A 23484-nucleotide genomic window follows, 5' to 3' on the forward strand; every position below is an offset into this window, starting at 1 on the left:
GTCTCGGAGTGATTTTCGTCTTTTTTTTCCAAATCCTCAAAAATGAAGAAAAACACTCCGAGACCATGGGCTATAGCCCATGGCCTCGGACGGCATACTATAGCATGCCGTTTTTCATCATTTTTGAGGATTTGAAAAAAAGACGAAAATCACTCCGAGACAATGGACTATAGCCCATGGTCTCGGAGTGATTTTCGTCTTTTTTTCAAATCCTCAAAAATGATGAAAAACACTCCGAGACCATGGGCTATAGCCCATGGCCTCGGACGGCATACTATAGCATGCCGTTTTTCATCATTTTTGAGGATTTGAAAAAAAGATGAAAATCACTCCGAGACAATGGACTATAGCCCATGGTCTCGGAGTGATTTTCGTCTTTTTTTTTCAAATCCTCAAAAATGATGAAAAACACTCCGAGACCATGGGCTATAGCCCATGGCCTCGGACGGCATACTATAGCATGCCGTTTTTTCATCATTTTTGAGGATTTAAAAAAAAGATGAAAATCACTCTGAGACAATGGACTATAGCCCATATATATAGTTTTTCTCAGCTCAATAAACAGGACCAGAACACACCTGGGCTGGCTGCCAGGATCACATCCACCAATGGGGAGGCTGTCTGTGTCCTGTCATGGTTTCTCCTCTGTATTATCTGATTAACATCCACGATTACACTTAAAAGCACTAAAGACACCTTTGATGCACAGCACCATTCAAATGCTCTGTACATGATCCCAAGGCCCCATTTGAAAAGTGACACCAAGAAGAACAACTTACAACCTAAAAATCACTGAGAGCTCAGTGGCACCCTTGTTAAGATGATGTCCATGTGAGCCAGAGGTTGTGAGTTCAAATCCGGCTGAGTTCCTGCTACTTTCACCTTGCAGCATGTTTTGGAGAATAATATCCAGAAGAGAACTGGAAAGAGATGGAAAGCTGAGGAGATTCTCAGAGAGCATGGTGGCCTCTGTGATAAGCTGCTCTCTATGTGAACCACAGGTCGTGGGTTCAAGTTCAGCCCATGGCCTCAGACGGCATACTACAGCATTCCGTTTTTCATCATTTTTTAGGATTAAAAAAAAAGACGAAAATCACTCCGAGACCATGGGCTATAGCCCATGGCCTCGGACTTTATACTATAGCATGCCGTTTTTCCACATTTTTAAGGATTTGAAAAAAAGATGAAAATCACTCCGAGACCATGGGCTATAGCCCATGGCCTCGGACGGCATACTATAGCATGCCGTTTTTCATCATTTTTGAGGATTTGAAAAAAAGATGAAAATCACTCCGAGACAATGGACTATAGCCCATGGTCTCGGAGTGATTTTCGTCTTTTTTTCAAATCCTCAAAAATGATGAAAAACACTCCGAGACCATGGACTATAGCCCATGGCCTCGGACGGCATACTATAGCATGCCGTTTTTCATCATTTTTGAGGATTTGAAAAAAAGATGAAAATCACTCCGAGACAATGGACTATAGCCCATGGTCTCGGAGTGATTTTCGTCTTTTTTTCAAATCCTCAAAAATGATGAAAAACACTCCGAGACCATGGGCTATAGCCCATGGCCTCGGACGGCATACTATAGCATGCCGTTTTTCATCATTTTTGAGGATTTGAAAAAAAGATGAAAATCACTCCGAGACAATGGACTATAGCCCATGGTCTCGGAGTGATTTTCGTCTTTTTTTCAAATCCTCACATGATCCCAAGGCCCCATTTGAAAAGTGACACCAAGAAGAACAACTTACAACCTAAAAATCACTGAGAGCTCAGTGGCACCCTTGTTAAGATGATGTCCATGTGAGCCACAGGTTGTGAGTTCAAATCCGGCTGAGTTCCTGCTACTTTCACCTTGCAGCATGTTTTGGAGAATAACATCCAGAAGAGAACTGGAAAGAGATGAAAAGCTGAGGAGATTCTCAGAGAGCATGGTGGCCTCTGTGATAAGCTGCTCTCTGTGTGAACCACAGGTCGTTGGTTCAAGTTCAGCCCATGGCCTCAGACGGCATACTACAGCATGCCGTTTTTCATAATTTTTTAGGATTTAAAAAAAAGACGAAAATCACTCCGAGACCATGGGCTATAGCCCATGGCCTCGGACTTCATACTATAGCATACCATTTTTGAGGATTTGAAAAAAAGATGAAAATCACTTCGAGACAATGGACTATAGCCCATGGTCTCGGAGTGATTTTCGTCTTTTTTTCAAATCCTCAAAAATGATGAAAAACACTCCGAGACCATGGGCTATAGCCCATGGCCTCGGACGGCATACTATAGCATGCCGTTTTTCATCATTTTTGAGGATTTGAAAAAAAGATGAAAATCACTCCGAGACAATGGACTATAGCCCATATATATAGTTTTTCTCAGCTCAATCAACAGGACCAGAACACACCTGGGCTGGCTGCCAGGATCACATCCACCAATGGGGATGCTGTCTGTGTCCTGTCATGGTTTCTCCTCTGTATTATCTGATTAACATCCACGATTACACTTAAAAGCACTAAAGACACCTTTGATGCACAGCACCATTCAAATGCTCTGTACATGATCCCAAGGCCCCATTTGAAAAGTGACACCAAGAAGAACAACTTACAACCTAAAAATCACTGAGAGCTCAGTGGCACCCTTGTTAAGATGATGTCCATGTGAGCCACAGGTTGTGAGTTCAAATCCGGCTGAGTTCCTGCTACTTTCACCTTGCAGCATGTTTTGGAGAATAACATCCAGAAGAGAACTGGAAAGAGATGTAAAGCTGAGGAGATTCTCAGAGAGCATGGTGGCCTCTGTGATAAGCTGCTCTCTATGTGAACCACAGGTCGTGGGGTCAAGTTCAGCCCATGGCCTCAGACGGCATACTACAGCATGCCGTTTATCAACATTTTTTAGGATTTAAAAAAAAGACGAAAATCACTCCGAGACCATGGGCTATAGCCCATGGCCTCGGACTTTATACTATAGCATGCCGTTTTTCATCATTTTTAAGGATTTGAAAAAAATATGAAAATCACTCCGAGACAATGGGCTATAGCCCATGGCCTCGGACGGCATACTATAGCATGCCGTTTTTCATCATTTTTGAGGATTTGAAAAAAAGATGAAAATCACTCCGAGACAATGGACTATAGCCCATGGTCTCGGAGTGATTTTCGTCTTTTTTTTCCAAATCCTCAAAAATGAAGAAAAACTCTCCGAGACCATGGGCTATAGCCCATGGCCTCGGACGGCATACTATAGCATGCCGTTTTTTCATCATTTTTGAGGATTTGAAAAAAAGACGAAAATCACTCCGAGACAATGGACTATAGCCCATGGTCTCGGAGTGATTTTCGTCTTCTTTTCAAATCCTCAAAAATGATGAAAAACACTCCGAGACCATGGGCTATAGCCCATGGTTTGGGACGGCATACTATATTTTGTCATATTTTCATGATTTTGGGACACTATGTCAGAGCCAGGACTTGAACCTGCAGCCTCCTGATTCCCAGGCAGGCTCTGTACCCAGTGAGCCACTGTGCATGCTGTTCTTAAAAGGCCGAATAGATAATGACAGAAGAGCCAGAGACTTGTTTCCATGTGGTTCATAAACATTCGAACGTCTAGAGATAAACAACAGCAAAAGAAACAATAGACAAATCTCCTGTTATTTCATTTTTTGTATTTTATTTTATTTTATGCGTCACTGTCTCTGCGTCACTCTCTCTGCGTCACTGTCTCTGCGTCACTGTCTCTGCGTCACTCTCTCTACGTCACGGTCTCGGAGTGATTTTCGTCTTTTCTTCAAATCCTCGTTTTTCATCATTTTTGAGGATTTGGACAAAAGACGAAAATCACTCCGAGACCATGGACTATAGCCCATGGTATCGGAGTGATTTTCATCTTTTTCATCTTTTTTTCAAATCCTCCAAAATCATGCAAAACGACATGCTATAGTATGCCGTCCGAAGCCATGAACTATAGTATGTCGTTTTTTCATGATTTTCATCTTTTTTTCAAATAGTCCAAAATCACGAAAAACGACATGCTATAGTATGCCGCCTGAAAAAAATTATAACTTTGGCATGCTACTAGTCCTACATACTTACACCTAGAATCCCCATTCAAACCTATTTAGGTTCATCTTACGGTGGACATGTTTGCCTGAAAAGAAATCTTTGAAATGTTTCATAGTTTTAGAAATATAGTGCTTTTAAATTTGAGAAATTCAGAATGGTGGTCAATGGCAGATTTTGGCAAGTAAAGATTTGAGTGGGGTTTGAACCCACAATCTCCAGATCATACAGCCAGTGTGATAAGTCACTGATCTACTTGCTACCTGCCACAACACAGTCTGCTGTTCCCTTTGAGTACAACATTGATACAAAAATAAAATACAAAAAATAAAATAACAGGAGATTTGTCTATTGTTTCTTTTGCTGTTGTTTATCTCTAGACGTTCGAATGTTTATGAACCACAATGGAAACAAGTCTCTGGCTCTTCTGTCATTATCTATTCGGCCTTTTAACAACAGCACGCACAGTGGCTCACTGGGTACAGAGCCTTCCTGGGAATCAGGAGTCTGCAGGTTCAAGTCCTGGCTCTGACATAGTATGTTGTTTTTTTCATGATTTTCATCTTTTTTTTTTAAAATCCTCCAAAATCATGAAAAACGACATGCTATAGTATGCCGTCCGAAGCCATGAACTATAGTATGTCGTTTTTTCATGATTTTCATATTTTTTTCAAATAGTCCAAAATCACGAAAAACGACATGCTATAGTATGCCGTCCGAAAAAAAGTTATAACTTTGGCATGCTACTAGTCCTACATACTTACACCTAGAATCCCCATTCAAACCTATTTAGGTTCATCTTACGGTGGACATGTTTGCCTGAAAAGGAATCTTTGAAATGTTTCATAGTTTTAGAAATATAGTGCTTTAAATTTGAGAAATGTATAATGGCAGATAGTGGCACGTCAAAAAATCATTCACCTAGAAACTCCATTCACACTTTTTATAATTCAGCTTTCTGTGGAGACACATGCTGGAACTTTTTACTTTGAAATGTTTTGTAGTTTCTGAGTTATTTAAGTTAAACGCCCAATGCATTCCCAATGGCAATAGCACAAACTTTGGCATGCTACTAGTCCTACATACTTACACCTAGAAACCCCATTCAAACCTATTTAGGTTCATCTTACGGTGGACATGTTTGCCTGAAAAGGAATCTTTGAAATGTTTCATCGTTTTAGAAATATAGTGCTTTTAAATTTGAGAAATTCAGAATGGGGGTCAATGGCAGATTTTGGCAAGTAAAGATTTGAGTGGGGTTTGAACCCACAATCTCCAGATCATGCAGCCAGTGTGATAAGTCACTGATCTACTTGCTACCTGCCACAACACAGTCTGCTGTTCCCTTTGAGTACAACATTGATACAAAAATAAAATACAAAAAATAAAATAACAGGAGATTTGTCTGTTTCTTTTGCTGTTGTTTATCTCTAGACGTTTGAATGTTTATGAACCACAATGGAGTCTCTGGCTCTTCTGTCATTATCTATTCGGCCTTTTAACAACAGCATGCACAGTGGCTCACTTGGTACAGAGCCTGCCTGGGAATCAGGAGGCTGCAGGTTCAAGTCCTGGCTCTGACATAGTGTCCCAAAATCATGAAAATATGACAAAATATATTATGCCGTCCGAAGCCATGAACTATATTATGTAGTTTTTTCATATTTTTTCAAATCCTCCAATCAGGAAAAACGACATATAGTATGCCGTCTGAAAAAAATTATAACTTTGGCATGCTACTAGTCCTACATACTACACCTAGAATCCCCATTCAAACCTATTTAGGTTCATCTTGAGGGGGTTCCATGCATAGTTATAATAAAGTCCGACACCAGAGGGCTGTCATTTGAGGTGGAAATTAAAAAAGATAACCTACAGTAATATTCCGTAGTATTCAAAGTATTCATTTAACAGAGAACATAAAACTGCCTGACAGGAGCCAGTACAGGGAGCAAGTTAGACAGGGAGAAAGGTGAGTGTTCATTTAAAATACCATATTAAGTTAAGACTAAACTAAATTTGACTGAGGGACGTTTTTTCATGTCATATGCAAGCAGAGAATCACAGCTTCAAATTGACATTATTAGTCGATCTACTTGCCAGCCTGCATAGATCCCCATTGTGAACCCGGACATGTTGAGTACACCAAGGTTTTATGTTAGAAATGTTGAGTATGGGTCCCCAGCATTTAGAAACGGCTGGATGCTAACCTGAGCAATTTTCATAATTGGCACCATACCATTACCATTAACAACATATAGAAGGCAAAAAATGCAAAATGTCATCATGCTTTATGTAGCATGTGATATGCTTTTCATGAAAATAACAAAATATAACTCATTGGCTTGGAATGGATTCAGCATCATGAAAACGAGTCACTTCTGTGGTCTCTAACACACCTAGCTACATGTTTAAGCATTTATTTTATATTTACGTCGATTTCAGCTCTGACAATTATTTCAGACATGTTCTAGTATGTGAAGTCATTTTGGATAAATAAAAAAAAACAAGTTTTTCTCCTCTGGTGTAAAGCTGGAGTTTGCGCGATGGCAGGCTCTCAGTCAAATCTGGTCACTTAAATAAGCCATCAGTTTTGCATTCCAAAACATTTAGTAAGACAATATCTAGTAGTGACCCCACTACACCCCCTGGTGGTAAGAAAGACATAAAGCCACGACTTAAAATAGCTAAATAAAACTTTAATAAGTCTAGTTGCAAATGTACATAAATTGCACAGCCACGTTATTTTTTATCGTCAACACAAATTCCTCTCTGTACATTATTGTTTCGTCACCGTCATCAAGGGAAGCAGAATCCAGCAGATATACTTTTACTTTCAACATACTTACAAAAGTATTTTCTACAAGATATTAGAAAACATACAACATCTTTTTACTTTTATAGACATTTAATCTTTTTTTCTTTTTTGGTGTGTGCGTGGGTCTGACTGCACTGTGTGAGTGGACATAGCTAGAGACTGAAGGGTGATTTATACTTCAGTTGCGCGCCTGCGTCGCACGCCCGAAAATGAAAGCTCACAAAGTGCCGCTCGCTCTGCAACATGTGAGCTCAGCAGATCGACTATTTTCGGTGGGCGATACGCAGCCAAATGAGGCATGATCTGATCCGTCGTACGTGGCTCTTCTTAGGGTCTCTGACTCAAACAGCAGAACTGAGATATAGGAATGTTTGGAACTTTGGGCGCAACAAACAAATCGCTGGCAGATCAAATGAAATAACACATGGAATAAATATGGTAGGGGGGGGGTCTTTGTGTTATTGATGTTACAGTGTGTGGCATGTAGAACTCACCACAATATACTAGTTTGTCACCAGGGGTCACCACCATGTTGGCATGTGGTGGACATTTTTTTGCCACGGACATATAAAATGAGTGGACGATAATATTACCAGAAACACATATATAGTCCTGAACAACAGGTCTGTAACTTTTGAGTGTTCAAATGGACCACAAATGGACCAATTAAGGTCCCTTTGTGTAGCCCCCCAGGCAAGACCCCGCCCACAACAGCCCTGCCAATCGGGCTCAGCCCTATTGGCACGACAGGTTGCGCGTTGGTCTGGCGAGTGGGAGCCGGGTTCAATCCCTGCTTCCGCGTAATGCTACAATCTGGCGTAGTCGGCAGGACATGGAGCGTGCACGGACATGTTGGTGACCCCTGATTGTCACATGTTTTGGTCAAATGTCATCAAGAGACTGCCTGGGAATAAGGACCCTGGTTCAATCATAGGCTACTTCAAGTGTCCCTCCATAACTGCTCCCTGGTCCGCTGTCATAACTGTTCCGAATCCTAACAGTGACTATAGGACGGTTTAATGCCGGGGACAATTTGAACATATAGTGACAAAACATACGCCAGCGTTAAATGTCTGAGTGTTTATCCTTACCTGATCTAATGCTGTGTGAGGCTTCGTACACACATAAAGAACAACTGTGCTGTGCTCTGCCTGTGTTTCATGGCCGCCCCAATGCTTTTCCAATGGAAGTCTTGTGGTTTGACCAAACACTGTTTGATTGCCCCCCCTCCCCCCATCACACACAACTGTTTGGTCAAACCACAAGACTTCCATTGGAAAAGCATTGAGGCGGCCATGAAACACGGACAGCACAGAGCATGTTCGTCTGATATGTGTGTACGAAGCCTCAGGCCTCATTCACACGTACCAAACACCAATCAAGCAAATGTTTGGTCGTTTTTTTTGGGCCACCACAATGCTTTTCCAATGGGAGTCACATGGTTTGACCAAACATTTTAGTTTGATGAGGGGGGGAGGGGCAGAACACCACCAGCAATCCGCAATCAAACACAAATGTTTGATCAAACCATGTGACTCCCATTGGAAAAGCATTGTGGTGGCCCCCAAAAAAACGACCAAACATTGCTTGATTGGTGTTTGGTACGTGTGAATGAGGCCTCAATGAGCGGGAGTTTTGCACCGCAAAAAAACGAAAGGCGATTTGTTTGAAATGAAACGAGCAAAGGGAAACACTGATTAAGCATTGATGATCCTGTACTTTGGTAATGAGGCTACTAGACCGGTGAGAACGTTGGGATTGTGCTTGTGATTCTCACTCTGCCTCTTCTTGACCCAGATGCACATGGGAGCCATTTTGGACTGTTCCTGTTCTTCGAACCAACATTTACGGCATTAATCCAGGTTAAGGCCCTTGCAGACTGGACGCGTTTTTCGGAACACCGGCGGGAAAAAAACGCTGCTAAAAACCCGAAAAACGCAGCAGTGTGCAAGGAGCTTTTATCCCGATCTTTGTGTCACCACCTTCATCTCAGGGGAAATGTTCAGACTCCCGATATACAAAACATGAGTTTTTATACAGAGATTGGAAGGTTGGGGTAAAAATGCATAGGTGTTGAGAGCAATGGTGACAGATGATTGAGCTATATAGTATTTACAATATCAATAGCATTGATACAGCAGAGTTGAGCACAAGATAACATAAAAAAAGGAAAAGAAAAGCTCTGTTGACATAAGATAAAAATATTGTGAACATTTTATTTACAATTTCTCAGGCTTGTCCAGTCTCATGATACACTCAGTTTTTCATAATATTGACCGTATACATCTGCAGCGAGGCATCCATCTCTATCATCATCATCATCTTATTGGCGAGTAGGAACAAAAACGGTGATACTGACACTACCATTGGCTACAGTGCCAGGATGAAAAGCATGCAAACTCTTTGCGCTTTTTACTGTAATATCGAAGTCTGTTAAAAGGTAAGAAAAACAAATACAAAAATATACAAAATATAGATGCTAAAAATGGCATGGAATCTGATGAAAAGATCGACTGGAGTTAAAGAGAGCACACACACACACACACACCCCGTTTTAAGACCACCTGTGACTCAGCATCTTCACATTCAGAAGAGAGGAGGGCGGGATGAGGATGCGCAACTACCGCTGCGCCCGCACGCCCGAAGATAGCAGATGTACAAGCTCGCAAAGGGCATCGCATCACGATGCGTTGTGAGCTTGTAGATTGTCTATTTTCGCTTGCACCGACACTGGTGTACGACAAAGTAAAATTGGGCTTGAAGAGGGGATTATAAAAAAGTAGAAGAGTAAGTGTATGCCACCCGGATGAACAGTCAGTCTTCATTACTACCACTGACTGACAGAACAGGTAGACAGAGAAGGATGTCACTTCTTTAGGAGGCTATCGTTTCAACGACCCCACCACCAGTCCAGTGTATTAGCATAATAACATTCCTCTCTCATAGCCCCCCCCCCACAAATCGCGCTACACAGATGAGAAACCTGGCCGATATCCCAAACAACAAGGAGGAGTAATGTAACCAACACATTAAACACAATAGTTGGCTGGAAGAACAAAACAAAACACAAAACGCTAAGAGAAGAGAAAGAGTTGCGTCATCTTCGTTCGATGAATCCGTCTGGCCAATTAGGTTTTACAGCAGTGGTGGATAACGTAAACAAAGACTGTGGGGTTGTGCTTGTTTTAAAACGTGTTCAATTCATTGGCAGGGTGAAAGATGCTGCATTTATGCACTTGATTTAGCACCATGTTGGCTGCCCACAACCCTCACCGCACGCAACTCTGCCCACAACCCTCACCGCACGCAACTCTGCCCACAACCCTCACCGCACGCAACTCTGCCCACAACCCTCACCGCACGCAACTCTGCCCACAACCCTCACCGCACGCAACTCTGCCCACAACCCTCACCGCACGCAACTCTGCCCACAACCCTCACCGCACGCAACTCTGCCCACAACCCTCACCGCACGCAACTCTTTCCATCTCAATGGCTCTGCATAGGGAGCCATCTCTTTTGTCAGGTAGAGCAGTGTCACATCACCAGTAGGGAGTGCGAACACGCTTTTGATGTGCGAGTTCACAGTCACACATGCACGCACACACGCGCACACACACACACACACACACACACACACACACGCGCATCGGTTGAAGTGCATTCTACGTTGCTATAGCTGCAGACTCTTCCAAGTTTTAAAGCATCAGGGCAGGATTAAGAGATTGCTTTGACTGATGGGTGCCCTGTGACAAAATGGTGCCGATCAATCACTGCTCATAGCCATTTTATCCACACAGCCCATAAAAGCTTCAGTCAGTAGATAGGGGGGGGGGGGGGGGGGGGGATAAAATTATTAAAACAGAAAAACCTAAAACTCACAACATATATAAAGAATTCACTCCTAAATAAAGGGCTGCTTTTTCATATTTGATACTATCAAATATAGTTATGTATGTACTGTATATTCTATAGAGGTAAAGAGAAAACAAAATGCATACATCTATATTTCAATCTCATTAATATAGCATCACATAGAATTCATTTTCTTTACTTTAGTGTTTATAATACATTAAGTGATGTGTTTTTGTACAATATATATTTCCATTTACAAATCCACAGTATAAGTTGTGCCTTTATTTATTTTTTTTGCAGGGAAGGTAAAGACGGGGTAAAGACTGGGTAAAGGGAAGGTAAAGGACGGGGTAAAGGGAAGGTAAAGACGGGGTAAAGGGAAGGTAAAGACGGGGTAAAGGGAAGGTAAAGACGGGGTAAAGGGAAGGTAAAGACGGGGTAAAGGGAAGGTAAAGACGGGGTAAAGGGAAGGTAAAGACGGGGTAAAGGGAAGGTAAAGACTGGGTAAAGGGAAGGTAAAGGGGGGTAAAGGGAAGGTAAAGGGAAGGTAAAGGGAAGGTAAAGGGAAGGTAAAGACCGGGTAAAGGGAAGGTAAAGACGGGGTAAAGGGAAGGTAAAGGGAAGGTAAAGGGAAGGTAAAGACGGGGTAAAGGGAAGGTAAAGACGGGGTAAAGGGAAGGTAAAGACGGGGTAAAGGGAAGGTAAAGACGGGGTAAAGGGAAGGTAAAGGGAAGGTAAAGGGAAGGTAAAGACGGGGTAAAGGGAAGGTAAAGGGGGGTAAAGGGAAGGTAAAGACGGGGTAAAGGGAAGGTAAAGGGAAGGTAAAGACGGGGTAAAGGGAAGGTAAAGACGGGGTAAAGGGAAGGTAAAGACGGGGTAAAGTCAAGACGAGGTGTGTTCCGTTCTTAAGGCGTTTCTCATGTACCAATATATCTTTCACAAAGTGCACTAACGTGGGAGCTGCAAGCTATACCTCAATGGTCGCGAGGGAGGGAGGGAGAGAGGGAGGGGGGATATAGTGTAGGGAGAGAGCGGTATGGGGTAGTTGGGGCACTTTGGAACACACCCAGGGACTGAAAAGGAAAAAAGTGAGTTAATTTGATTGCTTTGGATTAAAAAATATCTTTTTAATCTAGTTGTTTTTTATACTTTTTTTGGTTTGTTTTTCTAAAAAAAGAAAAGAAAAAAAAAAGGGAAAAAAAAGTAATCGGACTGGAAAACAATCTTCTCCCCAGTCCCTGTTTAGAGTTATTTGTCACCATTTGTTTTGTCTATTTAAACTATAGGTCCAACGTGGTGGTGGTGGTTGTCAGAGAGAGAGGAGGGTTGCTTCTTGGGGGTGACAGACAGTCTCTGACGCTCATCGTGTGTTGATTAATATAGTGGTTCATCCCGGGAGGTGTGGTGGTGGCGGTGGTGGAGGGTACAACGGTTTCAATTGTCCCAGCAACTGGCGACCGACCGACCGACCGACCAACGCTGCTGCTTCGAGTTTCATTATCTACAAGCTTCTTCTGAACGTCACCCTCGCATCGAAGGCCCTTCTCTGGGGTGATCAATCTGGTCCATTGACTGGCCGTTCTCTTTGTTAAACGGAAGTCCTACCATCTCCTCTGGTTGGCCCCTCTTGTTGTGGTGGAAGTCCACACACACACACACACACACACACACACACACACACACAGCTTAAGCCACGACGTCGCGTGACGGCGTCACACGTTCGAGAAAAAGCCGATCTACGACACACCCACAAGGGGTCGTGTTGCGACGTGTCGTGTTGCGACGTATATCGGCTTTGTCCGACGCGCAACGCCATCGTTTCGACGGAGTACAACTTAAGCATCAACCGCCCGTTAAAAGGAAGTGTCTTCTTATAGGCACAGCATTCCCTCTTAATTATACACATGTGTGTATGTACACACACGCACGCACGCACACACACACACACCAGTCCAAAGTGAGTGGGTCTAGCAGTTGCTGCTGTTCCTGAACTCTCCGTTCTCTGTGATCTGCAGCTTGGTGGGGTTGGTGGGAGAGATGCCGTTACGGCTCTGCATGCTGTAGCGCTCCTTCAGCTGGGTCAGGGCGCTCATTAGACGGGCGTTGGCCGCGTCCAGCGAGGCTATGCGCTTCTCCTGCACGCACACACACACACAGACCGCAAGAGCTTTCATTATACTTGTATGTTAACAAAATTCACATTCGCGCACGCACACACACACACACACACAGCAAGAGCTTTCATTATACTTGTATGTTAACAAAATTCACATTCGCACACGCACGCAGCGCGCACACGTGCGCGCGCGCACACACACACACACACACACACACACACACACACACACACACACACAGACACAGACACAGACACACACACACACACACACACACACACACACACACACACACACACACACACACACACACACACACACACACACAGCAGTCCAACGCAAGGAAGACCAAATAGATTCAGAATCTATTGCTGTCATTTTGCCCTTTTCAACTATTTCTGAACCTTTGATAGCTCATATCTTTGCGTTTTGTGAACAAACAGTGATTACTATTGGCTACTATTGTGTGTTTCATATGCTGCAGAGTGACTCCACTTATTCACTTATTTATTTCACTGATTCACGTCAATAAGGCAGCAAATCGTGTCGTTTTCAAAATCGTTTACACAATGGCTGCCTTCGAGAATTTATTTTTCGAAGACGGCCAAAGAAAACAGGAGCGCACGGGTAAACAAAACAGGAATATTTTTTTTGTCAGGCCGACAAAGTTGTTAAAATAATAATTTCACAAACATAATAATGTTCTTTTTAAGCTTCATCATCAATCAAAAAAATCTGTATATAGTAATAGTATACTGTAAATGGGTCAATTTGGTTCTACCTGCGCTCTCTCAGAGTTCAGTTAACTTAAAGGGGAAAACCACCCATTTTCAACATTTTACTATGTCATTAAAGGGGCATTCCACTCATTTTCAACATTTTAGCATGTCATTAATATACCTTAGAGCTGTTGTGTGGAAATAATAAAAAAAAGTCCCCCCCATGCTGTGTTTCCTAGAACTGGAGGTCTGAAAAAAATCATTAACATGGTGAAACACATCTTGATGATGTCATCAAGATGTGTTTCACAAATGTTAATCATTTTTTTCATACTTTTCATACTAGGAAACACAGCATGGGGGTACTTTTTTATTATTTCCACACAACAGCTCTATGGTATGTTAATGACATGGTAAAATGTTGAAAATGAGTGGAATGCCCCTTTAATGGAATTAGTGGAAATAATAAAAAAGTCCCTCCATTCTGTGTTTCCTAGAACTGTAATTATGAAAAAAATCATTAACATGGTGAAACACATCTTGATGATTTTTTTTAGACCTAGTTCTAGAAAACACATAATGGGGGGACTCTAAGGTATATTAATGACATAGTAAAATGTTGAAAATGGGTGGTTTCCCCTTTAACACGGAGCATTTAGCTGTGCAGCGAGTGAAGAGTGCTGATTATGATGTGTATTGTAGCATGGCTAAGTCTGCATGGACGGTGCAGGCTCCATGCAGCCAAGCAAGAAACCCTCTAATTGACTCCTCGCCTTTTCTCCCCCCATTAATGAGCGTTTCATTTTGGTTCTCTCTTGTTTCCGTACGGCCGCAGACAGCTCATTACCTTATTGCTGCATGTTTGTCTCCAGACGCAACGTTATGTGAGTATAATAACTTTCCATAAAGGAGACGAGCCCATAGATATTATACACGGGCCGCCATGCTGGCTAGAGAGAGCTGACGCTCCTTATGCATGTACACTAAGCCTCTTGTAGAGTGGTGGAAAGTACATTTACTCAAGTTATGATTGAGTTTTCTTTTCTTATTTTTACTTTTTAAGTAATACTGTATTTAACCCATTTTGACCTGAGATCAGATTCTAAAAATGTCTTCTACGTTCTGACAGTTTTCTGAAAAATCTATGTTTCTATGTCAAGTCGTTCTTCAATTTTTCAAAAATAGCAGACCTACAAGCTCGTAGTGCGCCACTCGGTGGCACGCTATGAGCTTGTAGATCTATTTTTCAATAGCTAAAGCATAACATAATGCTTACACCAAAAGGGGTTCCTGCCCAAAATGGGTTAAGTATACTGAAATGGGTCTTGTTCAGAAATAATCTTACAAAGTGTTGTTTTTGACAGCAAAAATATCTTTGGAATAAAACTTAATTTAGTTTTAGTCATATTTTGTCATTTGAAATGTTTTAGCGTTGGTCTAGTTTTAGTCGACTAAATATCAAAAGATTTTAGTTGACTAAATCTACAAGTTGATTTAGTCGACTAAAAAGTATTTTGGTGGGCCTTGATGGCGTCATAATGGCTGATTTTACACTTGGTTGCATGCTGAAAATAGCTATTTTCAGAGAGCAACCAAACTACTGCTACTGGATCTCTTTAGTCTAGTTTGTATCTGTTGACGAAATTGTCATAGTCATAGCTTTTGTTTAGTTTTCCTCAGTGAAAAAGGGGTAGTCGACGAACATTTGTCGCCATAGTTTTAGTCGATAGTTCCAAACATTGCTCCTATGGCTGGAACTATTCCATTGAGATAGAATGAGCACTTCCGCATTCCATTGTTACAATGAGAGTCAACGGGAGTGTCATTACTCTCTTACTAGATTACTCTCTTATCTGAGATGCAGGGGATTTGGCTGCACAGCAGATGGCGCTGTTGGACTGACCTGTGCATCAATGATCTTCTGCTTGGAGTCCACCACCGCCTGCATGTCTGAATGATCTTTCTTCAGCTCCTCTTCCACCGACATTAACCTGGTGAAACACATGATGAAGAACATGGTGATGTTTGAGGTCTTTATGTTTTGAGATGACTGTTGCGGGCGCGTGCGCGTGCGTGTGTGTGTCAGAGAGAGAGAGAGAGAGACAAGTGTCCCCACAACTATAGCAGAATTTGATAAATACGCATTGCAAGGACAATTTTCCTGGTCCCAGCAAGCAGAATAAATTGTTTATGAATTGTTTATAAAAAAAAAGGCAAAAAAAAAGGCAAAAAAAGAGTTTATAATTAAGAAAATATTCAGTATTAGGGATTGGTGTTAGTGTTCTGCCGCTGCTCTTTCCGGTGTGTGTGTGTGTGTGTGTGTGTGTGTGTGTGTGTGTGTGTGTGTGTGTGTGTGTGTGTGTGTGTGTGTGTGTGTGTGTGTGTGTGTGCACGTGCGTGCGTGCGTGCGTGCGTGCGCGCCTATACACAGACACAGCTACTTTCCCCAATCTACTAGTCTGTAAAATGAAGTGCATATAAAGAAGAGACCCTACTTGTGCTTGGTATTCTGTGTGGGTAGAAATTAGTCTCTGCTCTCAAATGAACCGCTCCATGGATGGACTTTCTGAACTAGCACTGGAACATTGGGTACACTTCTCGCTGAGAGCAGTGTTCAGACTCATCCAGGCTTTACGTGCCTGTGGTAGACAACATTTTTGTTAACCTCCCTGGCATCAAAGACACACCTAATGTCTGATCCTCTGGCTCCATGTCTGGGGCTCCATTCTCAGCAGGGAGTGATGTAATGGACAGACTTTACGCTCTAGCATTTGACTTGCATTATTGGATTGTTGTGTCTGAGCCTCTCATGACCACCTATTCTATTCTTTCCACTTCCGATTTAGTTGTTATGCCAATTCATTTCTCCACACACACACACACACACACGTTTCTGTGTATAGCCACTAATGTTGTACTCTACGGACATGATACTGACATGGTACTGACCATGATACTGACCATGATACTGACATGATACTGACCATAATACAGACATGATACTGACCATAATACAGACATGATACTGACCATAATACAGACATGGTACTGACCATGATACTGACCATGATACTGACATGATACTGACCATAATACAGACATGATACTGACCATAATACAGACATGATACTGACCATGATACTGACCATAATACAGACATGATACTGACCATAATACAGACATGATACTGACCATGATACTGACCATGATACTGACCATAATACAGACATGATACTGACCATGATACTGACCATAATACAGACATGATACTGACCATAATACAGACATGATACTGACCATGATACTGACCATAATACAGACATGATACTGACCATAATACAGACATGATACTGACCATAATACAGACATGATACTGACCATGATACTGACCATAATACAGACATGATACTGACCATAATACAGACATGATACTGACCATGATACTGACCATAATACAGACATGATACTGACCATGATACTGACCATAATACAGACATGATACTGACCATAATACAGACATGATACTGACCATGATACTGACCATAATACAGACATGATACTGACCATAATACAGACATGATACTGACCATGATACTGACCATAATACAGACATGATACTGACCATGATACTGACCATAATACAGACATGATACTGACCATAATACAGACATGATACTGACCATGATACTGACCATGATCCAGACATGATACTGACCATGATACTGACCATAATACAGACATGATACTGACCATAATACAGACATGATACTGACCATAATACAGACATGGTACTGACCATGATACCGGCCATGATACAGACATGATACTGACCATGATACAGACATGATACTGACCATAATACAGACATGGTACTGACCATGATACCGACCATGATACTGACCATAATACAGACATGATACTGACCATAATACAGACATGATACTGACCGTGATACTGACCATGATACTGACCATAATACAGACATGATACTGACCTGATACTGACCATGATACAGACATGATACTGACCATGATACTGACCATAATACAGACATGATACTGACCATAATACAGACATGATACTAACCATAATACAGACATGATACTGACCATGATACTGACCATGATGATACTGATCATGATACTGACATGATACTGACCATAATACTGACCATATACTGACATGATACTGTCCATAATACTGACCATATACTGTCATGATACTGTCCATAATACTGACCATATACTGTCATGATACTGACCATAATACTGACATAATACTGACCTGATACTAACCTTATACTGACCTGATACTAACCTTGATAGTGACACTAGTGTGTTAGGCTGCGCATGAATACCAGCCAAAACACTATGTTCGTGCTCGGACGGACGGGCCCAAGCAGGGACCCAGCCAGGGACACACATAGCTCCGCAAAGGAGTGGTTGCACCACTCAAGGACACCTGGGTGTGTGGGGGGGGGGGGGGGGGGGGATCCATTTTGAGAAGCGGTGGTAAACTAGTCAAATAAAACAGCATCCGTACCTGCTGATAATGCCCTTCATCTGCAGGTCTTTGTCGTCTTGCTGCCTGCGCAGGCGCTCCTCCGACTCCTCCAGGCGGGCCTGGTACTCCATCAGGACCTTCTGGGCCTGGTCGTCCTGCCCCTTCAGGCGAGACTCGTACTCCTCCAGCTTCTGGACGGACGCGCGCAGCTTGTCCTGCAGCGCCATGATCTCCTGTTGATACTGAGGACAGACAAGAGACATGGACAGGTTAGTGTCCACCATGATCTCCTGTTGATACGGAGGATAGACAGAGACATGGACAGGTTAGTGTCCACCATGATCTCCTGTTGATACGGAGGACAGACGGAGACATGGACAGGTTAGTGTCCACCATGACCTCCTGTTGATACAGAGGACAGACAGAGACATGGACAGGTTAGTGTCCACCATGATCTCCTGTTGATACGGAGGACAGACAGAGACATGGACAGGTTAGTGTCCACCATGATCTCCTGTTGATACCGAGGACAGATGGAGACATGGACAGGTTAGTGTCCACCATGATCTTCTGTTGATACTGAGCAGACAGATGGACAGGTTAGTGTCCATCAGAACTGTCACTGACCATCACGTGATAAGCATTGGCATCGTTAGGATGACCACAGCATGAATCCAATATAAACACTAGAGCCCGGCCGATATGTCAATCATGGACGATGATTTTACTTTTGCGATGGCATCCGGTATCCGCTAACTTTGCAGATGATGAGTGCCGATCAGCTAATTTGGAAAATATTTGAATAGCGTATAAGTGGATAAATAAGTTACTTGGGTTTGTTTGTTTATCTATGAAAAAGTTATGTGTATTTTGTAAATGTTTTGCTTATAAAATGTAATGTTTTCCAAACGGGTTTATCTGTCGATCGATCAAAACCTCTGTAAATCGGTGGTATAGGACTCTCCAAAATGGGTGTTGGCACCAGACCCAACAAATCTGGCAGTGGTCAGGTTCTCTAATGTTTCGTTAGTGCTGCTTGGTGCCATTGTAACGACCGAGGGGTTCGGGTGTTAGAATAGTAGGGTCCCAAATAGTAGGGTCCCAAACCTGGTCGCTGATTTCACTGGAACTAAAACTCTAAAGCCCCAGTGCTGAGGCTGAGCTTAGAGGAGAGGAGAGGAGAGGAGAGGAGAGGAGAGGAGAGGAGAGGAGAGGAGAGGAGAGGAGAGGAGAGGAGAGGAGAGGAGAGGAGAGGAGGAGAGGAGGATGCAATTTGCAAACTCTACACAATTTTATTCCATCCAGGGACATAAGCCTGAAAGATCTCTCCTTGACCTCTTGCTGTACCCTGGAGAGATTTCTGGACAGGCTTTCTGCCGGTCAGGAGAAATGACCAAGCAAATCCTCCCGGATTTATAAGAACACCCGCCTTACAGCCCAGCCCCATCGCCGGAGGCAGCTTCTTCTGCAAACCACGGATACGTTGCATCTTGACGTTCCAAGGCAGGCGCGCTGTCAGTACCAGGCTTCATGTCCCGAGAGGCACGCCCAGGCCAGGCTTCATGTCCCGAGAGGCACGCCCAGGTCAGGCTTCATGTCCCGAGAGGCACGCCCAGGTCAGGCTTCATGTCCCGAGAGGCACGCCCAGGCCAGGCTTCATGTCCCGAGAGGCACGCCCAGGCCAGGCTTCATGTCCCGAGAGGCACGCCCAGGCCAGGCTTCATGTCCCGAGAGGCACGCCCAGGCCAGGCTTCATGTCCCGAGAGGCACGCCCAGGCCAGGCTTCATGTCCCGAGAGGCACGCCCAGGCCAGGCTTCATGTCCCGAGAGGCACGCCCAGGCCAGGCTTCATGTCCCGAGAGGCACGCCCAGGCCAGGCTTCATGTCCCGAGAGGCACGCCCAGGCCAGGCGCCAAAGTCGAGCGAGAGGCGGTGCCGAGTGGTGCAAAAAGGCTGATGCCGACTCAGCGCCGTTTGAGTTGTAAATAATTATATTCTCAATAATCAGTTCTCAGTATAATTCGAATTGAACCACTTAAATTCTATATTGTTTGCTGTCGGGCAGAAACATCTTATCTTCATATAACTTTTTGTGTTTTTAAGTGGTGCAACCACTTCCTTAACACCCTCCGCGCCATTGCCGACGATTAAAGTCAATTGAAGCTTAATTTTGATACTGGCGCTTAACGCCATTGCCGACGGCCTTCGGCAATTGAGCTTTTATAGCGCATTCGATTGCTCGAGCCAAAATGCTACTCACGTTAGCCGGTTAGCTAGCTGTGTTGTTAGCACAGCGCTGGATCGCCCATCTTAGATCGTCGTCGCCATAAGCATCCATTCTATCCATTTCTTTCAATCGCCTGTAACTCCTATTCCTTGTCCCAGATGGCATTTTTGGTCAAAACAGCGTTTCTTTGACGGCACAGAGCTGACAATCTAGAGCTCTCTGGAGCTCCGGCCTGGATTCACATTGTAAACAAGGCCCACACAGCTGTGTGAAAACTCCTAACGTAGGACTACAGGTTGTGGACCGGAAATGGCGGCTTTTCAAAATAAGAGCTCAAATTAAACCCCCCCCCTCCGGGGACCCCCACACGGAGTTGCACCACTTACTTCACACGGGTGTGATTTTGTTTTTGCCAATTAACTCCCTATTTGATCATGCTACAGCGTCAGCATGTAGATCTGCTGCTTTTGCCGTTTTGAATTTTGAATTTTGAATTTGAATCCTGAAAAGTAACAGTAACGGACATATGAGTTTTCCCCCCCGACAAGAGACGATAACACTTTGTTGACCAGAGTAGTCCCTCAGGGGCCTCCTCCTTTTTTACCCTCTAACACAAAATCTCATTAACTGAAAATAGCTCATCTGCAGGCTCACAACGCGTCGTCGTGAGCCTGTAGATAAGATATTCTCGCCATTTATCACACGACTCTAGCGGCGTATCTTTCCGTCACCATCCACTTGATGTTCCACCTCTCTTACCCCACCTCGCTCACGCCAGGGGAACGAGTGACCTCTCTCAGGCTCCACGCCACTTCCTCTTTCTTCCGCGCTTTTGATTCCTTCGCTCTGCTCCCCCTCTCTCCCCCACACTAGTCAATCGCAAGAACGGAAAAGCTTGAAGGCAGACAGCAGGCATGGACGAGCTTTAAAGCACACAGCCCATTACCTGGGCCTTCTGTCTCACCTGCTGTGCGGTGATGTGACCCGCGCTCATTTCCGCCACGGCTTTCCACTTGAGGATGCTATTTTTAAAGGTCGGCCGTGGCCTCTCTCCGCTGGACTTTATGTCCACTTTGGTTGCTTTCTCTTCATTACACCTGGCGCCCGGCGGCGCCAGCGCCGCTTTACTGTAGACACCGATGTCTGTTAGTCTGAGTTTGATCTGATTTGGATCAAGCACAGCAGATGAGTTTGGGAGGGTGGGTATAGGGTCAGGAACCCTGGGCTATTGATTTGTCTTTACATCCGACCCCACAGCATAGTGCAAGCCACTGACTACTTTGTTCACTCTGTTGGAGGCATCTTTTCAGAGCGCCGAGCTGGTCACAGGTTATCGCAAATAATGCGATTATTTAGTCTTCTTTTTTTTGTATTGGTCAAAGGCAGGTAAATAAAGTAGAAGCCTATTCTTACAGTATATATAGTTCATATTGACAATGAAGCGAACAACTCGCTTGAAATGCTCCCGACGTGAATACGGTTTGGAGCATTTAAAAGTGAGGGGCGCCGATGGCATAGTAGTGGTTAAGACAGCGAGTCGCGGGTTCGATTCCCAAGCCTGTACTATCCAAATAAAGGGGGGGGGGGGGAAGTGAGTTGCGATCCCCCTTCTTTCGCCTCATGATTGCGTTGCTTTTGCATCTGGGGGTCAGCACCAACAATTTTGTCTTTGAATTTTCATTCAGTTAAGCTGTCATTTTTCCATTCATAAAATATATATTTTATATATATAAGTGTCTTTAACCCATTTTGGGCGGGAACCCCTTTTGGTTTTTTAAGCATTATGTTATGCTTTAGCTGTTGAAAATAGCAGATCTACAAGCTCATACGAGCTTGTATATCTGCTATTTTTGAAAAGTCGTGAAAATGTGGCGCAAATCACCATAATATTCTTTCAGAGTGAAGGTTTTTAACTAAAATCTTTGTTTCTGGGGGGGTCCCTGGAACAACATATTTTCAGATGGGGGTCGGCGGCCAATTACATATATTTTTGGGGGTCCTTGACATGAAAATGTTTGAGAACCACTGACATAGAAGCATGGGGTTTTTCAGAAACCTGTCAGGATTTAGAAGGCATTTGTAGAATCGATCTCAGGTCTAAATCGGTTAAAATATGCTTTTGAATTTCCACTTCTGCAAAGCAGCAAAGCTGAGATTCGCTTCAACTGTTTAAGATTCATACAGTAGGAGTGTATTTATGCCACTTGAAAGGGGGGGTATACTTTATCCCAGAAAGACCTGAGGTCGATTCTACAAATGTATAATACAAAACTATGTTATTATCTATATCTATAGATATTCAAAGATTTGCACGAAATGTTTACGATGCCACGCTATGAGCCTGTTAACCCATTTTGGGCGGGAACCCCTTTTGGTGTTAGCATTGCGTTATGCTTTAGCTATTGAAAAATAGCAGATCTACAAGCTCACAGTGCGCCACCGAGTGGCGCGCTACGAGCTTGTAGGTCTATTTTTGAAAAATCGAAGAACGACATACTGTAGAAACATAGCTTTTTCAGCAAACTGTCAGGATGTAGAAGACATTTTTAGAATCTGATCTCAGGTCAGAATGGGTTAATAATAACAATAACAACAACAATAACAACAACAACAATAAAAGTATGAAATGTTTACAGTAGTTACACAGATGCTTTCCAGTGTTCAGTGCTTCTGATGCACAGACTGTTGGGCGGAAGCGTTTTCAAATGATGCGAGACGAGCGCCTGCCTCTCCGGAGACTAGCTGTGGGTGTTAGCATCTCTCTGAGTGCTTGGTTTTATTTTAATTTATTCTTTTAATTTCTTGTGTGCTGGATTATATTGTCGGGACAGAAACCTCTTATCTCCATTTTCAGATTTTTTAATTGTACTTATTCTTTCATAAATGAACGTCCGACCTACTTGATCAACACTACAGCGTCACGCCAAAGACTCCAAAAGTAGCAGATCTACAAGCTTGAAATGTGGCGCGAAGCCACGCGTTTCGAGCTTGTAGATCTGCTACTTTGGATGCTTTTGAATGGTTTTAAAGGGCTGTATGTATGTATGTATGTATGATGAAACATAATTGGGGAAAATATTCGGAGCACATCAAAATTCAGTGAATTAGTGATTTTTGTTGAGTGGTGCAACCACTCCCTTACGGAGCTATGTGTGTGGGTGGGTGGCTGGCTGGCTGGCT

At 43.3% G+C, this 23484-nt stretch overlaps 1 protein-coding gene across 2 annotated transcripts in view; it reads right to left on the reverse strand.

Annotated features, from left to right (window-relative positions):
• Nucleotides 1-8899: 8899 nt before the first annotated feature.
• LOC306939268 (disabled homolog 2-interacting protein-like) overlaps nt 8900-23484 on the reverse strand; it is a 135848-nt gene continuing 121263 nt past the window's right edge. For both annotated transcript variants that reach the window (XM_079523825.1, XM_079523824.1), the window contains 3 exons: nt 18117-18319; nt 15478-15565; nt 8900-12873 (listed from right to left, as the gene is read on the reverse strand). In XM_079523825.1, coding sequence (XP_079379951.1) covers nt 12706-12873; nt 15478-15565; nt 18117-18319 — 459 coding nt within the window. In that variant the 3' untranslated portion in view covers nt 8900-12705. The remainder of the gene's footprint in view (nt 12874-15477; nt 15566-18116; nt 18320-23484) is intronic.

Source organism: Electrona antarctica (genome assembly GCF_951216825.1).
Source record: "Electrona antarctica genome assembly, chromosome: 16".
In the NCBI taxonomy this organism is placed as follows: Eukaryota; Metazoa; Chordata; class Actinopteri; order Myctophiformes; family Myctophidae; genus Electrona; species Electrona antarctica.